We start from the raw sequence: 25446 nt of genomic DNA, 5'->3' as shown, positions 1-25446 counted from the left end.
TGCCTTCCTCATTTCACACACCCAAGAAATGCAGCCTGCCCAGCTAATGGTTGGCCAAGAAGCAGGAGAGGAGAGTGGAGAAGGAGGAGGAGGAGGAGGAGGAGGAGGAGAGTGGAGGAGCTGTGAATCTGAAATGATAGCATAAAATGCTGGAAATGTTCAGCAGGTCAGGCTATATCTTCAACCTGAAACATGAACTCTGTTACTCTCTCCATGGATGTTGCCTGACTTGCTGAGTATTTGCTGCATTTTCTGTCTTCTTAGAACCCTTTCTTTACCATCCAAAGGCTTGCAAGTATCCAGCAGCAGTCCCTGCACACTTAAAAAATGTTTTTACATCTATTGCAGCAAGCCACTACTTCAATAAAATCAGAAAAAATTACTAAAGTAAATTTACCTGAAAGATGGGTGCGTCCCTTTAAGAGGTGCTGACAGCACCTTTGTGAGTCTGCTTGCATGCTTAGCGCTGAACTCACCACTAGGGTCGAAGTTCGTTGTGGTGATGTTAAGTCAGAGTCTTTCTTTTCAGGATGATTCCGACTAACGGCAGCATTACCGGCCCATGAAAATGGAAGACACTGCAGCATCCGCCAACAGCTGGCGGAAAAATGGTGGCCGCAGCTTTCTCGACATTACGCCATGCTAATCGGTGGCTAATAAGGTAGGGAATTTCTCCCCCATCATATTTCTTTCAGGATTCTCATATTGTCATAACCATCACTGAAAACAACTTGACATTCAAGTGAATTCACAGCCATTTTATCTCCATGTAACTTACTATCCCTGTTCTACTGCCAATATTTGTAGTATTTTAATCAGCATTGCTGAAATACGAGATATAATTTTTATACTATTTTACACGGCTTAATTGATTCAATAATACTGCAAACATTTCTGACTTGTTTATACGTCACCCTGAAGTTGAATAACTAAAATATTTGACTATTGATATATAAACTTTTGTCCCAGTCATTAGTGTATTTTAGATACAGTTCATTTTAATTTGATTCTATTTTCAGACATACCAATGGTTGAATGTGTTATTACAGTTATTTACATCTCAGTAGCTTTTACGGGGATACATTCCATTTAAATTACCCATAGGTAATGCAAAAGTTGAAATGGTCATCCTAACCATAATGAATCTAATTTCTCATCTATGATAGAATCATTATATTGTGCTCTCACCCATGGTGCCAATTCTCGTGTAAAGAATGATATATTTTGTAAGCAATCAACAGAATTTGTGATTTTATACCATGCATGCCGAAAATACATTCAGTATAAAAATCATTTCATGCTCATTAAATAACTTTTGTTGAATAACTTGCTAACCGGTTTTACTTTTACTTTCTCTTTCAAAGCTATGGCTACCACATTGGAACACTCTCCAGAGAGGGCACCATTGAAAAGACGGAGGGAAATCTAAGGCCTCCCATCATGTGAAATAGATTCCACCTCTCTTCAGAGCTGTTTGCCTACCACCAAATGCAAAGGTATGATTTTTTTTACAAACTAACAATTGCATTTCATAGTGAAATGCAGAACTCACAGTAAAATATATATTCTGAAATCTATGTGAAATATAATGCTGAAAATGGGCATCTGATGATCGAGGAGCAAATTTGGCTGTCAATTGATGGCATGGAAAGGTACTGCAAAAGCACTGGTTTATCACCTAGCAGTTATTTTGAGGGTAATCTTTTGGGACTCAGTAGTGGTATTCTCTGCATATGTGATCTACACATCAAATATCTAGTAAGTGGAAAATTAAACTTATGGGAGAATTGCTATGTGCAGTAACCATTCTTGTTTAGTTAAATTGGAACCACAAAACTGAACATTGGCAAAATAAACTCCTCAGATCTTTCAGTATCGATTACGTAAGTATTCCATTTGACAAAATGTTGTTTTTTATGACTGGAGGACAGTTAACTAATTTCACCTATTTTTAAAAAAATAACAGTTTGTGACAAACCCTTGAGTTGCAATTGTGTTATAAAGTGCAATCTCTCCTACCAAGCTTGAAAATACTCTACAATTATTTTATAACTGTAAAAACACACAAATTGTCTGACAATTAAGAGGGCTCAAGGAGATAGTCCACTTTGTGCAACAGCAAACCAAATCTTCTTAATGTTACAAAATGTTTTTAAAAGCAAGAAAGTGAAGTTTCTTAAAATTATGAAAATGGCAGCACTGCTCAACATATATTTTTACTACAATATGCCACTTATACATATGATTAAAATTGGTCTATGACAGTAGCTGTTACTGCATATCAGATGGTGATGGTACAGCAGCATTTATTTGTTCATTCAATTGGTTCTCGGTTTAAATTTCTCAACTTACTACAGTTGCACTTAAAACGTAAAAGTTCTGTTGTTGTTCCAAACACTCCATGCAATGGATGCTACCACTTAATCAAATGGTTTAAAATAGTTTCTGTCTAAAATGAGCAAGCTGTGTAATTACCAATTTCAATAAAAACCATGAAATAATTAGCTTTTGAAATAAAACAATAAGGGTTATTACTGTGACACTGGTTCAATAGCAGCTTTGGTGACTGACAAAATGTAACATTGGCTCTGGTTGGCATTAGAATTGTGGAATCAGAATGGTTACAGTACGGAAGAAGGTCATTTGACGTTTCAAGCCTGTGCTGGCACTCCACAAGAGCACTTCAGCTAGTCCTACACCCCCACCCTATCCCCGTAGCCCTGCAGATTTTTTTTGTTCAGGTGCTTATCCAACTCCCTTTTGAAAGCAGTAATTCACTCTGCCTCCACCAACCTTTCAGGCAGTGCAAACCAGATCCTAATCACTCGCTATATAAAAAAGTTTTTTCTTATGTCACCTTTGGTTCCTTTTCCAATCACCATAAAGCTGTGCCCTCTCATTCTTGATCCTTCTGTCAATGGGAACAGTTTCTCGCGATCTACTCTGTCCAGACCCCTCATGATTTTGAACACCTCTGTGAAATCTCCTCTCAATCTTCTCTGCTCTAAGGAGAACAACTCAAGCTTCTCCAGTCTATCCATGTAACTCAAGTCCCTCATCCCTGGAACCATTCTTGTAAATGTTTTCGATACCATCTCCAAGGCCTTCACATCGTTCCTAAAATGCAGTGCCCAGAATTGGACACAATACTCCAGTTGAGGCCGAACCAGTGTGTTATACAGGTTCATCATAATTTCCACGCTTTTGAACTTTATACCTCTATTCACGGAGCCCAGGATCCCATAAGCTTTTTTAACAGCTTTCTCAAATTGCCCTGCCACCTTCAACAATTTGTGTACATATACCCCTACATGTCTCTGTTCATGCACCCCTTTTAGGATTATACCCTTTAGTTTATATTTCCTGTCCTCAATCTTTCTACCAGAATGAATCATTTCATACTTTTCTGCGTTAAATTTCATCTGCCACGTATCCGCCCATTCTACCAGCCTGTCTATGTCATCTTGAAGTCTATCACTATCCTCCTCACTGTTTACTAGAATTCCAAGTTTTGTTTCATCTGAAAATTTTGAAATTGTGCCCTGTACACCCACATCCAAGTCATTAATATATATCAAGCAAAGCAGTGGTCCTAGTACCGACCCTTGGGGAACATCACTGTATACCTTCCATCAGTCCGAAAAACAACGGTTCATCACGACTCTCTGTTTCCTGTCACTTAGCCAATTTCTTATCCATGTTGCCATTGTCCCTTTTATTCCATGGGTTTCAACTTTGCTGGCAAGCCTATTATGTGACACCTTGTTAAACACCTTTTGGAAATTCATGTACACCACATCAACTGCATTGCCCTCATCAACCCTCTCTGTTACCTTATCAAAAAACTCAATTATGTGGTTAAACCTGATTTGCCTTTAACAAATTCGTGCTGGCTTTCCTTAATTAATCCACAACTATCCAAGTGACTGTTAATTTTGTCCCTGATCACTGTTTCTAAAAGCATCCCCGCTACCGAGGTTCAACTGACAGGCCTATAGTTGCTGGGTTTATCTTTACAACCTTTTTTGAACCCTCTATTCTCTTCTCCCTCATATGCTTATCTAGCCTCCCCTTAAATGCATCTATACTATTTGTCTCAACTACTCCCTGTGGTAGCGAGTTCACATTCTCACCACTCTCTGGGTAAAGAACTATTTGAATTCTTGGTGACTATAAGGCTACGGGTGCGGACGGAATCCCTGCTGAGGCATTGAAGTATGGCGGAGAGGCACTGTTAGCACGAATACACGACCTCATCTCTCTAATCTGGAGGGAGGAGAGCATGCCGGAGGATCTCAGAGATCCAGGAATCGTGACCATCTTTAAAAAAGGGGACAAGTCCGACTGCGACAACTATAGAGGAATCTCCCTGCTATCAGCCACTGGGAAAGTCGTCGCTAGAGTCCTCCTCAACCGTCTTCTTCCCGTGGCCGAGGAGCTCCTCCCGGAGTCACAGTGCGGATTTCGTCCCCTACGGGGCACAACGGACATGATTTTTGCAGTGCGACAGCTACAGGAAAAATGCAGGGAACAGCACCAGCCCTTATACATGGCCTTCTTCGACCTTTGACACTGTCAACCGCGAGGGTCTATGGACCGTCCGCCTCCGTTTCGGATGCCCCCAAAAGTTCGTCACCATCCTCCGCCTGCTCCACGACGACATGCAGGCCGTGATTCTGAGCAGACCCAATCCACGTCCGGATAGGGTTCAAACAGGGCTGCATCGCCATGCTCCACCTCACAGTCAACAAGCTCCCCACTGGAGTGGAACTAAACCACAGAAACAGTGGGAACCTGTTCAACCTGCGCCGTCTCCAGGCCAGATCCAAGACCATCCCAACCTCTGTCGTGGTCCACAGTACGTGGACAATGCCTGCGTCTGCGCACATACAGAGGCTGAACTCCAGGACATAGTCGACGTATTTACCGAGGCGTATCAAAGCATGGGCCTTACGCTAAACATGAGTAAGACAAAGATCCTCACTCACCGCACAGCACTGCCCTCCAGTCATCAAGATCCACGGTGCAGCCCTGGACACCGTGGACCACTTCCCATATCTCGGGAGCCTCTTATCAACAAGAGCAGGCATGGACAACGAGATCCAACACCACCTCCAGTGCAGCCTTTGGCCGCCTGAGGAAAAAAGTGTTTGAAGACCAGGCCCACAAAACTGCCACCAAGCTCATGGTCTACAGGACTGTAGTAATACCTGCCCTCCTGTATGGCTCAGAGACATGGACCATGTACAGCAGACACCTCAAGTTGCTGGAGAAATATCATCAACGATGTCTCCGCAAGATTCTACAAATCCCCTGGGAGGACAGGCGCACCAACATCAGTGACCCCATCCAGGCTAACATCCCCAGCATTGAAGCACTGACCACTCGATCAGCTTCGCTGGGCAGGCCACATAGTTCACATGCCAGACATGAGACTCCCAAAGCAAGCGCTCTAGTCGGAGCTCCTTCACGGCAAACCAGCCAAAGGTGGGCAGCGGAAACGTTGCAAGGACACCCTCAAAGCCTCCCTAATAAAGTGCGACATCCCCACTGACACCTGGGAGTCCCTGGCCCAAGACCGCCCTAAGTGGAGGAAGTGCATCCGAGAGGGCACTGAGCACCTTGAGTCTCAACGCCGAGCGCATGCACAAATCAAGCGCAGATAGCAGAAAGAGCATGCGGCAAACCAGTCCCACCCACTCCTTCCCTCAACGACTATTTGTCCCACCTGTGACAGAGTTTGTGGCTCTCGTATTGGACTGTTCAGCCACCAAAGAACTCACTTCAGGAGTGGAAGCAAGACTTCCTCGATTCCGAGGGACTGCCTATGATGATAATAATGACTATCTTATATTGATGATCTCTAGTTTTGCTCTACCCCACAAATGGAAAGACTCTCTTTATATCTACACTTTCAAAAGCTTTCATAATTTTAAAGACCTCAATTAGGTCACCTCTCAGCCTTCTTTTTCCAAGAGCAAAGAGACCCAGCCTGCTCATCCTTATAGTTGTCATTAATGGTTTGGCACTATGTTGCTACAATATGAAAAGGAAGATAATGAAAGCAAGAGACACTAACTATTATTAGAATCTTAGGTAGCTGAAACCAAGTCAAGTGTAAGACTGTGATATCTACTCAAGTAATATTTTTGATTCGCTAAATTTAAACAGGATTATGGGCTAATGCCATACATGTGCCTGGGTGTGTCAATTAAATGTATCTTTTATTATAATGGAATAATTTCTCCTCCTTTCGTTAATATGAGCAGAAGAAAACATATCCAGTTTGTCCAGTAGTATCTGAATGTCTGTTGCAATATGGGGCATTTAAGAAACATAAGAAACATAAGAAATAGGAGCAGGAGTAGGCCACCTGGCCCCTCGAGCCTGCTCCACCATTCAATAAGATCATGGCTGATCTCATCATGGACTCAGCTCCATTTCCCCGCCCCCTCCCGATAACCCTTTATTCCCTTATCGCTCAAAAATCTGTCTATCTCCGCCTTAAATATATTCAATAACCTAGCATCCACAGCTCTCTGGGGCAGAGAATTCCATAGATTTACAACCCTCTGAGTGAAGAAATTTCACCTCATCTCAGTTTTAAACGGGAGACCCCTTATTCTGAAACTATGTCCCCTAGTTCTAGATTCCCCCATGAGGGGAAACATCCTCTCTGTATCTACCATGTCAAGCTCTCTCATTATCTTATATGTTTCGATAAGATCACCTCTCATTCCTCTGAACTCCAATGTGTATAGGCCCAACCTACTCAACATATCCTCATAAATCAACCCCCTGATCTCTGGAATCAACTTAGTGAACTTTCTCTGAACAGCCGCCAATGCAAGTATATCCTTCCTTAAATACAGAGACCAAAACTGTATGCAGTACAGCAGGTGTGGCCTCACCAATACCCTGTACAGTTGTAGTGTTTAAACTCTATCCTCCTTGCAATGAAGACCAATATTTCATTTGCCTTCCTGATTACTTGCTGTACCTGCATACTAACTTTTTGTGTTTTATGCACAAGGACACCCAGGTCTCTCTGTACTGCAGCACTTTGCAATTTTTCTCCATTTAAATTATAATTTCCTTTTCTATTATTTCTGCCAAAGTGGATAACCTCACATTTTCTCACATTATACTCCATCTGGCAAATTTTTGCCCATTCACTGAGCCTGTCTATATCCCTTTGCATATTTTTGTGTCCTCTTCACAATTTGCTTTCCCACCCATCTTTGTATCATCAGCAAACTTGGCTACATTACACGCTGTCCCTTCATCCAAGTCATTAATATAGATTGTTAATAGTTGAGGACCAGCACCAATCCCTGCGGCACCCCACTAGTCACTGTTTGCCAACAGGAAAATGACCCATTTATCCCGAATCTCTGTTTTCTGTTAGTTAGCCAATCCTCTATCCCTGCTAATATATTACCCCCAACCCCGTGAGCTTTTATCTTGTGCTGTAACCTCCAATGTGGCACCTTATCGAATGCCTTCTGGAAATCCAAATGTATCAAGTCCACTGATTCTCCCTTATCCACCCTGCTCATAACATCCTCAAAGAACTCCAGCAAATTTGTCAAACATGATTTCCCTTTCATAAAACCATGCTGACGCTGCGTGGTTGAATTATGCTTTTCCAAATGTCCCTCCACTGCTTCCTTAATAATGAACTCCAGCATTTTCCCAACAACAGATGTTAGGCTAACTGGTCTATAGTTTCCTGCTTTTCGTCTGCCCCCCTTTTTAAATAGGGGCATTACATTTGCGTTTTCCAATCTGCTGGGACCGCCCCAGAATCCAGGGAATTTTGCTAGATTACACCAATGCAACCACTATCTCTGCAGCCACTTCTCTTAAGACCCTAGGATATAAGGCATTAGGTCCAGGGGACTTGTCCATCTTTAGTCCCATTATTTTACCTAGTACTACTTCATTACTGATAGTGATTGTATTAAGTTCCTCCTTACCTACAGCCCCTTCATTATCCACTATTGGGATGTTTTCAGTGTCTTCTACTGTGAAGACCGATTCAAAATATTTGTTCAACGTCTCTGCCATTTCCCTCTTCTCCATTATTAATTCCCCAGTCACATCATCATCATAGGTAGTCCCTCGAAGCGAGGATGACTTGCTTCCATGCCAAAAAGGAATGAGTTCACAGGTGTTTCAATGAAGGACCTAATATTCCAGATCCCGAACTATATCGTGAAGGATGGAAGATGCCTGTGCTTGGATTTTTTTAACGTGTGGTGACCGTTGCACACCAGCCACCACACGGGCTTGACAGAGCTAGGTCTTGGTCCAGTGGCAAGGATTACCCAAGACTAACTGGAGACCAGCTCTGCTGCACAGACCGAGCGCGCACACATATCGCAGTGTAGGCTGGCTCGTGCTGCCCCTGGGCCCTCGCCTCTTCTGGGCCCCAAACTCACACCTGTTCTGGGCCCCGGTCACTTCCCTCTATTGACTCATTCTCTAGGGGACCAACATTTACTTTAGCCACTCTTTTCCTTTTTATGTACCTGTAGAAACGCTGACTATCTGTTTTTACATTTTGTGCTAGTTTACTTTCATAATCTATCTTCCATCTCTTAATGGCTTTTAAAAATTTCCCAATCCTCTGGCCTCCCACTAGTCTTGGCCACATTGTATGCCTTTGTTTTCAATTTAATACCCTCACTTATTTCCTTAGTTATCCCTTCTCTTACAGTCATTACTTCTCATTGGAATATATTTTTGTTGCGAGTTATGAAATATCTCCTTAAATATGTGCCACTGCTCATCAACCGTCCCATACTTTAGTCTATTTTCCCAGTCCATTTTAGCCAACTCTGCCCTCATACCTTTGTGGTCTCCTTTATTTAAGCTTAGGACCAACTTTCTAACCCTCCAAATGAATTTGAAATTCAACCATATTATGGTCACTCATTCCGAGAGGATCTTTTACTACAAGATCATTTATTAATCCTGCCTCATTACACAGTACTAGATCTAAGATCTGCTCCCTGGTTGGTTCCACAACACACTGTTCAAGAAAACTCTCCTGGATATACTCTATGAACACCTCCTCAAGGCTACCCTGGCCAATTTGCTTTGTCCAATCAATATGAAGGTTAAAATCACCCATGATTATTGCTGTTCCTTTATCACAAGCCTCCATTATTTCTTGATTTATAGTCCGTCCAACAGTGTAGCTCCTGTTAGGGAGCCTATAGACTACACCCACCAGCGACTTTTTCCATTTATTATTCCTTATCTCAACCCGAACTGATTCTTCATTTTGATCCTCTGAGCCAATATCATTTCTCACTAACGCACTGATCCCATTCTTTATTAACAGTGCTACCCCACTTTTTCCTTTCTGTCTGTTATTCCGAATTGTCAAATACCCCTGATTATTTATTTCCCAGTCCTGGTCACATTGCAACCATGTCTCTGTAATGGCTATCAGATCATGTCCATTTGTATCTATTTATGCCGTCAACTCATCTATTTTGTTACGAATGCAACGTGCATTTAGACAAAGAGCTTTTAAATGTGTTTCTTTACCCTTTTTTCCTGCTTTCTTCCTTTCTCCTTCAAACTCACTTTCTACATTTTTGCTTTCTAATTCCAGTTTTACTCCCCTCCCCACTGAATCTATTCTCAGGTTCCCATCCCCCTGCCAAACTAGTTTAAACCCTTAACAAAAGCACTAGCAACCAACCTCCATGAGGATATTGGTCCCGGCTCTGTTGAGCTGCAAACCTTCCGGCTTGTACAGGTCCCACCTCCCCCAGAAGAAGTCCCAATGCCTCAGGAAACTAAAGCCCTCCCGCCTGCACCATCTCTCCAGCCACGCATTCATCTGCTCTCTCCTCATATTTCTGTACTCACTAGCTCGTGGCATCGGAGTAATCCGGAGATTACTACCTTTGAGGTCTTGCTTTTTAATCAAGATTAATCTCTCTTGATATCGACCATGACCTCTGGTTGTTCACCCTCTCCTCCCAGAAAGTCCTGCAGCCACTCGGTGACATCCTTGACCCTAGCATCAGGGAGGCAACATACCATCCTGGAGTCACGTCTGTGGCTGCAGAAACCCCTGTCTGCTCCCCTGACTATTGAATCCCCTACTACTATAGCTCTTCCATTCTTTTTCCTCCCCCCCTGTGCAGCTGAGCCACCCCTGGTGCCGTGGTCTTGGCTCTGGCTGCACTCCCCAGATGCACCATCGCCCCCACCGGTACTCAAGAGAATATTGGTTGGAGAGCGAGATGGACTCAGGGGACTTCTGCACTACCGGCCTAGTCCTCCTCTTCTGTCTGTGATTTGACCAGTGATCTGGATGTCAGGAATGCCTCAAGTAACAAAGGGCCAAACAAAATAGAAAAAAATTGAAGCTCTTCTCTTTGGTAATTGTAATTAAGTGATTTGTAATTCAAAAGCAAAATGATGCAGAGGCTTGAAATCTGAAATAAAAACAGAAAATGCTGGAAAAACTCAGCAGGTGAGGCAGCATTCTTGGAGAGAGAAACAGAGTTAATGTTTCAGGTCGATGACCCTTCGTCAGAACTGGAAAAGTTTGAGATGTAACAGATTTTTGATCGTGTAGGAGAAAAGAACAAAAGGGAAGGTATGTTAGAGGACGGAAGGCAGAAGAGATTAAGAGACAAAAGGGATGATGATCCAAGGCAAAAGGAGATGATAATGGGGCGAGTTAAGAAACAAAAGATGAGTCTAGACGAGGTGTAAATGGAAATGGCTAAATCATCAACAGCTGCCATGGGGAAAAGAAGTAATTTGTGATGTTTGTGTACTCGTTGAAATACGATGCAAAAGAATCAAAAACGATGAAATAAAAAACTTTTCCCGGAGCGAGTCGTTAATATCTGGAATGCATTTCCTGAAAGGGTGGTGGGGGCAGACTCAATTCCATCTTTCAAAAGGGAGTTGGATTAGTATCTGAAGGAAAATTTTGCAGGGCTACGCAGAAAAGGCAGGGGAGTGGGACTAAATGAGTGTCGGCATGGGCTCGATGGGCCGAATGGCCTTCTTCCATGCTGTAACCATTCTACGATTCTCGGGTTATACTGACAGAGTTAGATGAGTGGAGCATAAATGCCAGCATGGACTAGTTGGGTGGAATGGCCTGTTTATGTGACTATATTCTATGTAATCCTATGTATTACATTAGAAAAGTTATTCAGTTTCAGCATATTCTCTGCAAATATAAGGATATTTCCTTGAAATAAAAATTCAAAAGCAGATCAAGAGTTTGGGAAAATTCACCCTTAAATCATTTGCAGGTGCAGAACAATAAATAATTGGGTTCTGAAAGATCACTGCGAGTCTACAGATTGATTTCCAACAGTTTCATAACAGGATTACATTTTTTTTGTGTAAAATTCATTGTTTGTTTGTATCAAGTTCAGTTACATCGTGCACAACAAAATGTTTAATCTTTCAAAAATCACAATGGTTTACTTTTGAAGAATGAGAAAAATCAGAGAGTATTAAAATCCACCAAGAGAAAATGAAACCCCTAATCTAAATCACGAATAGGGATTTTTTAAAACAAATTTAGACAAGTATCTCTTATTCAAGTCATGGTAAACAGAGCTTTTTACCTTGAATACACATTTTCAATATTATTACATTTCCATTGTTCCTGTTTCATTGATTGTATATAGGGTCAAATCTGAACTACAGTCCTCAATATCATCTGTGCTACTGATTACCTCATAAAGTGAAACCAGTTCATACAAAATGAGAGAAGCAATATTATCTTAGCAATAAATTCTGCGGTGTAGGTTCAGGATTCAAATTCTGTATTTTAATAAGGTATCCAACATGTGCCAGAATTGAGTTCTAAGGGAAAGATCTACTCCAATCTAAAGCACATGTTTGCAGTGTAATAATTTAATGTAAGAAAATAAAATAGCATTATAAAATACAAGACAGCATCAAACAACATTAGCGAATCGTGAGTAGTTCTTCCAGATTTCTCAAGTAATAAATTGATGGAATTCATTTTACTCACCCTTACAAATGGGAACAGGAAAATCCCATGATGCAGTATTCCCTGAGCTGGCCATACAGGTTAGTTGAGGATGTCCATCGAGGATATAACCATTCACACAGGAGTATGTCATCTTGTCTCCAATATCAAAGCTTGTACCATGAACGATGCCTCCATGTGGTACACCAGGGTTTCCACAAGTACTGCTTTGCAACTCTATCCAAGAAAAAAAAAATGAAAATTGAGTTCAACAGTAGATTCCAAAATAATCCATCCTCTGATGAACATTTGGGCATATCTTTCTTTGGCTAATTATATGAATGAAAAAGTTGATGCAAATATAAATTAGGAAAATCCACTTTACATTCGCAGGGACTTTTTCACTCATTAACAATTGGAGAAAATTGTACCCCATTGTGTCTAGTGCTTAGGGAGACAGCATATTGGTAGTCAGCATTAGGTTCTAATTATTACAATTTACATTTACAAAGTAATTTTTATCCCATCCATTTTTCCCCTCCTCACCTGACTGAAGCTAGGCTTTGATGAACAATGGTCCTGATTTCTCAGTCAAACGGTCATACTTCATTTGTAAACCTGTGCAACTGCATAATCTCCAAAATCACTCCATTTTGTTTAAACTGCTTGGGCTGGATTTTCAGTAGGTTACTGCCTCTGTTTTGGCCCCGGGGGGACGGTAATGGTGGCGAAAAGCATTTCCGGGTGGGCGGCCAGCTACCAGCGCCCTGCTGGGACATTCGGTGCCGGGATTACAGGGACGCGGAACAGTACCGCGCGGGAGAGGCGAGCCGATGTGCAACGCCCTTGGTTGAGACATGGCTGGAAATTTGAAACTCACCCGATCAGTAGCGGCCCACAGCGCACCCTAGTGGGATTGCCTGTGAAGGCTCGCAGTTCCAGCTGCAGCGGACGCAGTGAGGGAAGTAATGTGTACCTAAGATAAGTATAATTGTTTTTTATTTTTTAACTTTTGCAATTCATGTGGGTGTGGCGTCAGGAAAGTATTGGGAATGTTTTTGGTGTTTTTTTTTCATGGAAGCCTCTTTTTGGGCGCTCGGATGCCGGCTGTTTACCTCGGGATTTTCATTTGCTCAGCCGGACTAGCGCCCTAAAAGAGTGTGGAACGCCTCCTTTGGTGCTCCGCCACACCCTCAGGACCCAGCTGGTAAATTTTGCAGTTGGCAACGCAAACCATTTCCCGGTGCAAAATTTACTACTCCGCCCGGGTTAACGCCACAACAGAGGCCCGACCGAATTACCATTCCCTTGTGTTTTAGGTAGTTTTGTTCAATTTGTAGTCTGTTATTTTACATGCAGTGCCTCACAATGCAACCTTGACAGAAATATCCTCTGAGTTAATATATTAGGCCAGTAATGAAGATTTATTATGTAATCACCATGGGGGTAAATTTCCATGGGACTTCTCTCACTCCGCCATCATAACTTCACTAGAAACTAGGTTACGCACATAGGTGAAGCTTCAGCCAAACCTCGACCAAAGTTAAAGCAACAGAATGGAAGAAACCCAGGGGAATTTCTGTAACCATGATTGTTATCAAGAAATAATTTGTGGTTGCTTACTTGTAAATGATACATATTGTACTACATTCAGATAGCAAACGACTCAAGGGATAGAATTGCTAGGTGTTAACAATCCACTGCATGTTTGTAATACAATGTTTGCATACAACAGAAACCATTTTTCAATTTTCTGAGTTATGAGACTGAACAGTCACTATTGAATTGACTGAATAAGCAATTTACTTTATTCTGTCTGCCAAAATGAGGCATTTCAATGCAGGGAATGAGACATTTCTTCTCATTGCATTCTGTTGTCGAGCCTGCATTCGCTAAATAATCAGAATTGCATTCTGTGACAATGTCAAGCATTCACAATGTCATGCATGGCAAAGATTGGAATTCCAATTTTAACTCAGGCGAGAAATCAATGTAACGCTCAAAGGGTGAGTGGGAGGCTGGCCCCGAGTCACGACGTGAGGCCCAAGCCATTTTAAAATGATCATACTCCAGACCCAACTCCCGCACGAACTCAGGTGGAATAATCTGGAGGTCAACGGGCAAGCGTAGGGCAAGCGCAACAGGAGAGTGAGGAGCAGTACTTCACCTTCTGGGCACTTACAGGAAGAATGTTCCAATGTTGGGGAAGTCCAGAACCAGAGGTCACAGTCTAAGGATAAGGGGTAAGCCATTCAGGACTGAGATGAGGAGAAACTTCTTCACCCAGAGAATGGTGAACCTGTGGAATTCTCTACCACAGAAAGTTGTTGAGGCCAATTCACTTAATATATTCAAAAAGGAGTTAGATGTAGTCCTTACTACTAGGGGGATCAAGGGGTATGGCGAGAAAGCAGGAATTGGGTACTGAAGTTGCATGTTCAGCCATGAACTCATTGAATGGTGGTGCAGGCTCGAAGGGCCGAATGGCCTACTCCTACACCTATTTTCTATGTTTCAAAGGGCCCAAGTTTCCACACGATAAAAAACGGGCGCCCCTCCGAGCTGGGCGCCCGTTTTTCGCGCCTAAAATGGCGCCGTAAAAAAAACTCGCGATTCTGGAGAGCCCTGCAGCTCCTTGTCTGTTTGGCGTGGCGCCCAGGGGGGCGGAGCCTACACTCGCGCCGATTTTGTAAGTGGGAGGGGGCGGGTACTATTTAAATTAGTTTTTTTCCTGCCGGCAACCCTGCGCGTGCGCGTTGGAGCGTTCGCGCACGTGCAGTGTGAAGGAAACATTGGCACTCGGCCATTTTTGTAGTTCTTTGTAGCCGTTTAATTTTTGAACATTTTTTAATAAAAACACATTGCCATCAGCACTGAGGCTTCCTGCAGCCTTCTCACTGTCTCCTTCCCGCCCGCCGTCTGGAACGGCTTCCTCCCCCCTCCCCCGCTGTGTTCGGTCGATCGGGCCCGCACTCCCTCCCTCCTGCCGTCGGGAACGTCTTCCTCCCCCACCCCCCCCCCCCGCTGCGTTCGGGCGGGCGGGCCCGCACTCCCTCCCTCCCGCCGTCGGGAACGGCTTCCTCCCCCGCCCCCCCCGCTGCGTTCGGGCGGGCGGGCCCGCACTCCCTCCCTCCTGCCGTCGGGAACGGCTTCCTCCTCCCCCAATGCCATCGGGAACGAACGAACGAACTTGTGAGGCTGGCTGAAGCACTTTCACACAGGTAGGAAGATGGTTTATTTAATCTTTTCTTTGCTTATAAATGTTTATTCAGGTTGGATTTATTTGTATAATATTTGTAGAAGTATAAATAAGGATTTATTGTAGAATTTAATGACTTCCCTTCCCCCCACCCTCCCCCCCCCACCTCGTTCTGGACGCCTAATTTGTAACCTGCGCCTGATTTTTTAATGTGTAGAACAGGTTTTTTCAGTTCTACAAAAATCTTCACTTGCTCCATTCTAAGTTAGTTTGGAGTATGTTTTCACTGTGGAAACTTTGAAATCAGGCGTCAGTGGCCGGACACGCCCCTTTTTGAAGAAAAAATTCTGTTCCAAAGTAGAACAGTTCTACCTGACTAGAACTGCAGAAAAAAAAATGTGGAGAATTGCAATTTCTAAGATGTCCGTTCTCCATCAGTTGCTCCTAAAAATCAGGCACAAATCATGTGGAAACTTGGGCCCTATGTTTCTGTGATGTTTCTATTGTCTGCACCATGATGGTCTAACTCTGGCTCAAAAGTGGCCTATCTTTTTAAATAACCATTTTTAATTGAAGGTTGTACATATGAGGTGATGAATGTTGGTGCTGGAGAATGGACCCATTTCTCTTTCAGACACCCAATGTTAGAAGCAGAACAAAGCTTTTCCTTTCTCCCAGAGGTCAAAGAACAACATTTAATCTGCAGCATAACCCAGTTTCCAAGATTCATAGCTACTGAGAAATGTGTTGATTTAACAGGTCGCTCATTATTTTCCCGCTGTGCCGAGACCTTGTCTGTGAAGCTGAGGCGGGAGGTCATTGGCCATTGAATCAGCTGATAACTTGACAGCTTCAAATGTCAAGTCAAAGCTCCCTGTTAGACCATCAAGGTGGATGCAAAGAGGATGTTTCCACTGATAAGGGAGACGAGAACTAGAGGGCATAATCTTAGAATTTACCACTCACCTAACCTGTCCAAGTCACCCTGTGTTAGGGAAATTGATGGGATTGAGGGCCAATAAATCTGCAGGGCCTGATAGGCTGCATCCCAGAGTACTTAAGGAAGTAGCCCTAGAAATAGTGGATGCATTGGTGATCATTTTCCAACATTCGATTGACTCTGGATCAGTTCCTATGGACTGGAGGGTAGCTAATGTAACACCACTTTTTAAAAAAGGAGGGAGAGAGTAAACCGTAAATTATAGACCAGTAAGCCTGACATCGGTGGTGGAGAAAATGTTGGAATCAATTATTAAAGATGAAATAGCAGCGCATTTGGAAAGCAGTGACAGGAACGGTTCAAGTCAGCATGGATTTATGAAAGGGAAATCAAGCTTGACAAATCTTCTCGAATTTTTTGAGGATGTAATCGGTAGAGTGGACAAGGGAGAACCAGTGGATGTGTTGTATCTGGACTTTCAAAAGGCTCTTGACAAGGTCCCACACAAGAGATTAGTGTGCAAAATTAAAGCACATGGTATTGGGGGTAATGTATTGACGTAGATAGAGAACTGGTTGGCAGACAGGAAGCAGAGTTGGAATAAACAAATCCTTTTCAGAATGGCAGGCAGTGAACAGTGGGGTGCCGCAGAGTTCAGTGCTGGGACCCCAGCTATTTACAATATACATTAATGATTTAGATGAGGGAATTGAATGTAATATCTCCAAGTTTGCAGATGACCCTAAGCTGGATGGTGGTGTGAGCTTTGAGGAGGATGTTAAAAGGCTGCAGGGTGACTTGGACAGGTTCGGTGAGTGGGCAAATGCATGGCAGATGCAGTATAATGTGGACAAATGTGAGGTTATTCACTTTAGTGGCAAAAACGTGAAGGCAGAATATTATCTGAAGGGCAGCAGATTAGGAAAAGGAGAGGTGCAACGAGACCTGGGTGTCATGGTACATCAGTCATTCTAAGTTAGCATGCAGGTACAGCAGGCGGTGAAGAAGGCAAATGGCATGTTGGCCTTCATAGCTAGGGGATTTGAGTTTAGGAGCAGGGAGGTCTTACTGCAGTTGTAAAGGGCCTTGGTGAGGCCTCACCTGGAATATTTGTTCAGTTTTGGTCTCCGAATCTGAGGAAGAACATTCTTGCTATTGAGGGAGTACAGCGAAGGTTTACCAGACTGATTCCCGGGATGGCAGGACTGACATATGAGGAGAGACTGGATCGACTGAGTCTTTATTCACTGGAGTTTAGAAGAATGAGAGGGGATCTCATAGAAACGTATAAAATTCTGATGGGACTGGACAGATTAGATGCAGGAAGAATGTTCCCGATGTTGGGGAAGTTCAGAACCAGGGGTCACAGTCTAAGGAAAAGGGGTAGGCCATTTAAGACCAAGATCAGGAGATGGGATTACGGAGACATGGCTCCAGGATGACCAAGGCTGGGAACTCAACATCCAGGGGTATTCAACATTCAGGAAGGATAGACAGAAAGGAAAAGGAGGTGGGGTAGCGTTGCTGGTTAAAGAGGAAATTGATGCAATAGTAAGAAAGGGCATTAACTTGGATGATGTGGAATCTGTATGGGTAGAGCTGTGGAACACCAAAGGGCAGAAAATGCTCGTGGGAGTTGTGTACAGACCACCAAACAGTAGTAGTGAGGTTGGGGATGGCATCAAACAAGAAATTAGGGATGCGTGCAATAAAATTACAGCAGTTATCATGGGCGACTTTAATCTACATATAGATTGTGCTAACCAAGCTGGTAGCAATGCGGTGGTGGAGGAGGATTTCCTGGAGTGTATTAGGGATGGCTTTCTAGACCAATATGTCGAGAAACCAACTAGAGAGCTGGCCATCCTTGAATGGGTGTTGTGTAATGAGAGAGGACAAATTCGCAATTTTGTTGTGCGAGGGGAAGAGTGACCATATTATGGTAGAATTCTTTATTAAGATGGAGAGTGACAGTGCTCATTCAGAGACTTGGGTCCTAAACTTAAGGAAAGGTAACTTCGATGGTATGAGATGTGAATTTTCAGGGATAGATTGGCAAATGAAACATAAAGGGTTGACAGTGGATAGGCAATGGCAGACATTTATAGATTACATGGATGAACTTCAACAATTGCACATCCCTGTCTGGAATAAAAATAAAACGGGGAAGGTAGCCCAACCGTGGCTAACAAGGGAAATTAGGGTAGTGTTAAATCCAAGGAAGATGCATGTAAATTGGCCAGAAAAAGCAGCAAACCTGAGGACTGGGAGAAATGTAGTATTCAGCAGAGGAGGGCAAAGAGTCTAATTAGGAGGGGGAAATAGAGTATGAGAGGAAGCTTGATGAGAACATAAAAACTGACTGCAAAAGCTTCTATAGATATGTGAAGAAAAAAAGATTAGTAAAGACCAACGTAGATCCTTTACAGTCAGAATCAGGTGAATTTATAATGGGGAACAAAGAAATGGCGGACCAATTGAACAAATACTTTGGACTGGCTTCACTAAGGAAGACACAAATAACCTTCTGGAAATACTAGGGGTTCGAGGGTCTAACAAAAGGAGGAACTGAAGGAAATCCATGTTAGTCAAGAAATTGTGTTAGGGAAATTGATGTGATTGAAGGCTGATAAATCCTCGGGGCCTGATAGGCTGCATCCCAGAGTACTTAAGGAAGTGGCCCTAGAAATAGTGGAAGCATTGGTGATCATTTTCCAACAGTCTGTCGAATCTGGATCAGTTCCTATGGACTGGAGGGTAGCAAATGTAACCACATTTTTTAAAAATGGAGGGAGAGAGTAAACAGCAAATTATAGATCGGTTAGCCTGACATCAGTAGTGGGGAAAATGTTGGAATCAATCATTAAAGATGAAATAGTAGCGCATTTGGAAAGCAGTGACAAGATCGGTCCAAGTCAGCATGGATTTATGAAAGGGAAATCATGCTTGACAAATCTTTTAGAACTTTTTGAGGATGTAACTAATAGAGTGGACAAGGGCGAACCAGTGGATGTGGTGTATTTGGACTTTCAAAAGGCTTTTGACAAGATCCCACACAAGAGATTAGTGTGCAAAATTAAAGTACATGGTATTGGGGGTAATGTATTGACGTGGATAGAGAACTGGTTGGCAGACAGGAAGCAGAGAGTCAGAATAAACGAGTCCTTTTCAGAATGGCAGGCAGTGACCTTTGGGGTGCCTCAGGGTTCAGTGCTGGGACCTCAGCTATTTACAATATACATCAATGATTTAGATGAAGGAATTGAATGTAATATCTCCAAGTTTGCACATGACACTAAGCTGGATGGTGGTGTGAGCTGTCAGGAGAATGCTAAGAGGCTGCAGGGTGACTTGGACAGGTTCAGTGAGTGGGCAAATGCATGGCAGATGCTGTATAATGTGGATAAATGTGAGGTTATCCACTTTGGTGGCAAAAACAGGAAGGCAGAATATTATCTGAATGGTGACAGATTAGGACAAGGGGAGGTGCAACGGCACCTGGGTGTCATGTTACATCAGCCATTGAAGTTTGGCATGCAGGTACAGCAGGCGATGAGGAAGGCAAATGGAATCTTGGACTTCATAGCTAGAGGATTTGCGTATAGGAGCAGGGAGGTCTTACTGTAGTTGCACAGAGCCTTGGTGAGGCCACACCTGGAATATTGTGTTTAGTTTTGGTCTCCTAATCTGAGGAAGGATGTTCTTGCTGTTGAGGGAGTGCAGCGAAGGTTCACCAGACTGATTCACGGGATGGCAGGACTGACATATGAGGAGAGACTGGATCCACTGGGCTTGTATCCACTGGAGTTTAGAAGAATGAGAGGGGATCTCATGGAAATATATAAAATTCTGACGGGATTGGACAGGTTAGAGGCAGGAAGAATGCTCCCTTTGCTGGGGAGTTCTCGAACCAGGAGTCACAGTCTAAGAATAAAGGGTAAGCCATTTAGGACCGAGATGAGGAGAAACTTCTTCACTCAATGAGTGGTTAACCTGTGGAATTCTCTACCGCAGAAAGTTGTGAGGCCAGTTCGTTAGATATATTCAAAAAGGAGTTAGATATGGCCCTTACGGCCAAAGGGATCAAGGGGTATGGAAAGAAAGCAGGAAAGGGGAACTGAGGTTGAATGATCAGCCATGATCTTATTGAATGGCGGTACAGGCTCGAGGGGTCAAATGGCCTGCTCCTACACCTAATTTCTATGTTTCTATATTCCAAGGCAGTAACTGAGCTCATTGATAGAAAAGTATTAGTAAACTACACAAGCTTCATTTCTACATTTACTGCGTTATTTAAATTCCGTGATGCTTTACTGCCTTCGAACACATTTCAAACTGTGTTAGGACAGAGCAATTGCGAGTGCTGTGGAGGAGGAGCAATCTGAGTTCATAAAAAACTTATCTTAAATTGGCAGTCGCTGAAAAGTCCCGAGACAAGTCCACTCATCGCCAACCAGTCTCATAAGCTTATCTGGGCATACTGTGAGGTGTACATCTTTCTATTGCCTTACCAGGGTAATATACAAACAATCCTGCTTCGCATGGCTCCCATAAATTTTAAGAAACTCATTGGCCTTGCGGTAAGCGGCGAAGCAAAGACGTTCGCCATTGGCCTCGAAGAAAGATCACGTTATTTCTGTGGCAAGAGGTTTGCCTTTTTTGACGCACAAGTGATTTCAGTGCATTATAATCGGAATCCCTGACGCAATCGGCTGTGACATCAACAAGCTGTTTAAGCAGCCAATTCCATTACAGGATTCTCACAGACAGGGAACTAGAAAACAATAACCCGCTTTTATCCTAACTTTTAAAAAATGTTACAGATAGCAAAACAAAAATTGGTAGAACCTGAAATAAATAAAAGAAAGACTTGCATATTTATATATTGCCTTTCATGACCACCAGATGTCTCAAAGCGCTTCACAGCCAATGAAGTACTTTTGAAGTGGTGTCACTGTTGTAATGTAGGAAATACTGCAACCAATTTGCGCACAGCAAGCTCCCACAAACAGCAATGTGATAATGCCTAGATCATCTGTTTTACTGATGTTGACTGAGGGACAAATATTGGCTAGGAAACCAGGGATACTCCCCTGCTCTTCCTCAAAATAGTGCCTTGGATCTTTTATGTCCGCCTAAGAGAGCAGATGGGGCCTCGGTTTAATGTCGCATCTGAAAGATGGCACCTCCGACAGTGTAGCACTCCCTCAGCACTGCACTGGAGTGTCAGCCTAGATTTATGTGCTCAATTTCCTGGAGTGTGACTTGACCACACAACTTTCTGACTCAGAGTTGAGTGTGTTACCCATTGAGCCACAGCATATGAACAAACCTGTATTTATATAGCAGCTTTCACATCCACAGCACACTCCAAAGCACTTCACAACCAGTGAATTACTTTTGATATGTAGTCACTCTTATGTGATCCAAAGTGAAAGCCAATTTGTGCGGAGCAAGATTCCACAAACAGCAAATTAAATCTGTTAATCTGTTTTGGCAGCATTGAAATTCGAGAAAACTCCACTGCTCTTCTTCAAATGTTTACCCACACTTGAACAGGCATACAGTGAATTAATTTAATGTCTATTCCAAAAGACAGCATCTGAGACAAAGCAGCATTCAAATTAATGAGACACCAAGAAGCCCCAGTAAAACTGAAGTGAATTGGGATCCTTGGGAAAACTCTCCAGTGGCTGGAGTTGGGCAGACAGGGAAGCCATGGCATGTAGCAAATCCCCAGACACCATCAGTGTGAGGCCTGGTGATCTTCTAGGGCTTATTTACACGCTGCCAGTCAGTTTCCCAAAACCAGCGGGACGTGGCAGGAGTCCGTCGTCGGCCATGATAGGTGGTTTCTGGAGAGCATCATGAATTTGAGGGGGGGGGTTGGGAACCCTGGGCAGGAGATGCTTGAAATCCTCAGAAAAAAACTTAACTGTTTGGGCCTTTTCTGGCTCCAGCGCCTCTTCCCGCTAGATTAATTTGGCAGAAAAAACTACAATCACTTCCTGGCTCAGGCCCACAGTTAAAGTAGCAGTCGGGCCCTGATGGCATCATCGGAGCCCAATCAGCATATTTAAAGAAGGATCTCGCCAGTGTCTGGCAGGTGCCCTTTTTGTCTGTTGAGAAATGTAGGTTTAAATGGTAGGCTGCGGGAAGAGAGTGGGAAGTTGATGGGTGAGCCTCACGGGTAATTTTAACTGCCCATCCACCAGTGTGCACCAGGCTGGCAGGGTTAAAATAGCCTCCAATGGTTTACAGTCCCTTCCAAATGTTAAGTAGCAAAAAGAAGCATTAGTTTGGCTAAAGCCAAGATAGTAATTATATGTGTGATGGATCAGCCAAAATTTATGGGAAAATCATTCTTACTTTAACAAGGATGTCAAGGACTTAGAGAGGGTGCAGAGGAGATTTACTCAAATGGTACCAGGGATGAAAGACTTCAGTTACTCGGAGAAACTGGAGTTGTTCTCCTCAGAGCAATGTAAGTTAAAAGGAGATTTGATAGAGGTGTTCTGCCAGTGGCAGAAGGGTCAGTAACCAGAGGACACAGATTTAACGTAACTGGCAAAAGAACCAGAGGCAACATGAAGAAAAAAAATTTACGCCGTGAATTGTTATCATCTGGAATACACTGCCTGAAAGGATGGCGGAAGCAGATTCAATCGTAACTTTCAAAAGGGAATTAGATAAATAGTCAAAATGAAAAAAATGTGCAGTGCTATGGGGAAAGAGCATGGGAGTGGGATTAATTGGATAGCTCTTTCAAAGAGCCAATGATCGGCCGAATGGCCTCCTGCTGGGCTGTATCATTCTATAATTCTATGATTATGTGCTTCATAAACAATTCAAGGATTTCATCCTATGGAAAAAAGGAAAGATTTAAAGAAAGAAATAGAAGATGGTACAAATAGTGCATTTCTTTAAATCTGGGCCAACTTGACCACTGATTCAGTGGTGATCAACACAAGAGTAGATAAGAAATTTCTCTACCACATCTTCTAAGGAAATGATTGTACTGAACCAATCCATCTACATTCCTGTCATTATCATCACCATCATCATAGGCAGTCCCTCGGAATCGAGGAAGACTTGCTTCCACTCTTAAAATGAATGCTTAGGTGGCTGAACAGTCCAATACGAGAACCACAGTCCCTGTCACAGGTGGGACAGATAGTCGTTGAGGGAAAGGGTGGGTGAGACAGGTTTGCCACACGCTCCTTCCGCTGCCTGCGCTTGATTTCAGCATGCTTTTGCCGATGAGACTCGAGGTACTCCGCGCTCTCCCAGATGCACTTCCTCCACTTAGGGTGGTCTTTGACCAGGGACTCCCAGATGTCAGTGGGGATGTTGCATTTTTTCAGGGAGGCTTTGAGGGTGTTCCTGTAATGTTTCCTCTACTCACCTTTGGCTCGTTTGCCGTGAAGGAGTTCCGAGTAGAGTGCTTGCTTTGGGAGTCTCGTGTCTGGCATGTGAACGATATGGCCTGCCTAGCGGAGCTAGTCAAGTGTGGTCAGTGCTTCAATGCTGGGGATGTTGGCCTGGTTGAGGAAGCTAATGTTGGTGCGTCTGTCCTACCAGGGGATTTGTAGGATCTTGCGGAGGCATCATTGGTGGTATTTCTTAAGCGACTTGAGGTGTCTACTCTACATGGTCTATGTCTCTGAGCCATATAGGAGGGTGGGTATTATTACAGCTCTGTAGACCATGAGCTTGCTGAACAGCACCTCCCCCAAGTCATCAAGATCGATGGTGCAGCCCTGGACAACATGGACCATTTCCCATACCTTGGGAGCCTCTTATCAACAAGAGCAGACATTGCCTCCAGTGCAGCCTTCAGCCGCCTGAGGAAAAGAGTGTTTGAAGACCAGCCCCTCAAAACTGTCACCTGTCACTATATAAAACATAAAGCTGCCACGAAGAGTAAAAGATAATGCTAAATATGTAAATGTCTGTGGATAATTGCATGCAAACTTTTCATTTTACCCATCTGAGTTTCACTAATGACATTTCCAATGCTGCTGAGAAAACAGCTGAAATCAAACATAGTAATTAAGGTGCCGTGAGGTATGAAAATGTAAGCCCTGAATCGATCTGAATTATTATCATCAGTACTTCAAACAAATAAACTTTATTGCTAAATTATCCTTCAAACTATCACAAACATCATACATAAATTTGATCCCCTTTTCAATTATCAACAAAAGTACAAGAGCAGTAGCCAGTAAGATGTTAGAGAGTACAAACTTCAATCCCAGAATGGTCTCAAGTTAGTTGGCTTCAGATAGGACCATACTTGTTTCCATTCTAATGGTCAGGGGTTGATAAAAATGATTTGGTTACTCAGCGTTGCCAGGGGTTTTCACACAGCATATCCAAAGTATAACAATTGGGTGGACAGCATTGCAGGTAATAGATCAACCTTAATCCATATAAAAATATGATATATGGTTGTCAATTGAGTAGGATTGTCCAATTTGTTGCATAGCATTAATCTAAAATGCAGTTTACATTATCCTGTTAGAAAGGCTGAGTCGGCCACAACTGATGGGGGAGCAAAGTCTTGGTAGCAGGAAGGTCCAGTAGGATGAAGATCGGTTTGAGTGGAGATCTGGCACTCACTGATGGAGGTGAAGAGCAGGCATGGTTGAGGGATGGGCAGTGGACTCACTTAGCTGCCCTTGCAGCATGGATTTGTGGGTAAGAACTGCACCCGCTATCAGGGCCAGGGGAGCTTAAGCAGTGGAAGGGGGAGATTGGGGGAGAAAGGGTGTAGGATGGCAACAGGTGGCAAGGGATAAAATTGTTCAGCAGAGGAGCTCCCTGGGAAACTGGCACCCTGGCAGCCATCTTGATCCTTGTTGTCAAGGACACTGAGGCAGTCAGGACCCGCTGGAAGGAGCACTTCGAAGATCTCCTTAACAGAGACTCTGTCTTTGACTCGAGTGAACTCGACTCCATCCCGCAGCATGCTACCCGCCATCATCTCAGCAAAACCCCAGCCCTGCATGAGGAAGAAAAGGCCATCCGCCAGCTCAAGAACAACAAGGCAAAGGGAACGGATGGAATCTCCGCTGAGGCACTAAAGTATGGCGGAGAGGGACTATTGGCACAAATGCATGACCTCATCTCTCGCATCTGGAAAGAGGAGAGCATGCCAGGAGATCTCAGAGATGCAGTAATCGTGACCATCTTTAAAAAGTCGGACAGGTCCGACTGTGGCAACTACAGAGGAAACTCCCTGTTATCAGCCACTGCGAAAGTCGTTGCTCGAATCCTCCTCAACCGTCTTCTCCCTGTGGCTGAGGAGCTCCT

General features: G+C 43.4%; 1 protein-coding gene across 1 annotated transcript in view; it reads right to left on the bottom strand.

The window, feature by feature from the left end:
• Nucleotides 1–25446, bottom strand: part of csmd3b (CUB and Sushi multiple domains 3b) — a 3002015-nt gene that overhangs the window by 1794021 nt on the left and 1182548 nt on the right. Inside the window, exon 4 of the mRNA XM_070874966.1 lies at nucleotides 12035–12229. Coding sequence (XP_070731067.1) covers nucleotides 12035–12229 — 195 coding nt within the window. The remainder of the gene's footprint in view (nucleotides 1–12034; nucleotides 12230–25446) is intronic.

The sequence above is a fragment of the Pristiophorus japonicus genome, chromosome 1 (assembly GCF_044704955.1).
Source record: "Pristiophorus japonicus isolate sPriJap1 chromosome 1, sPriJap1.hap1, whole genome shotgun sequence".
Taxonomy (NCBI): Eukaryota; Metazoa; Chordata; class Chondrichthyes; family Pristiophoridae; genus Pristiophorus; species Pristiophorus japonicus.
The sequence above is the reverse complement of the archived record's forward strand: the minus strand, read 5'-3'. Positions and strand labels throughout refer to the sequence as shown.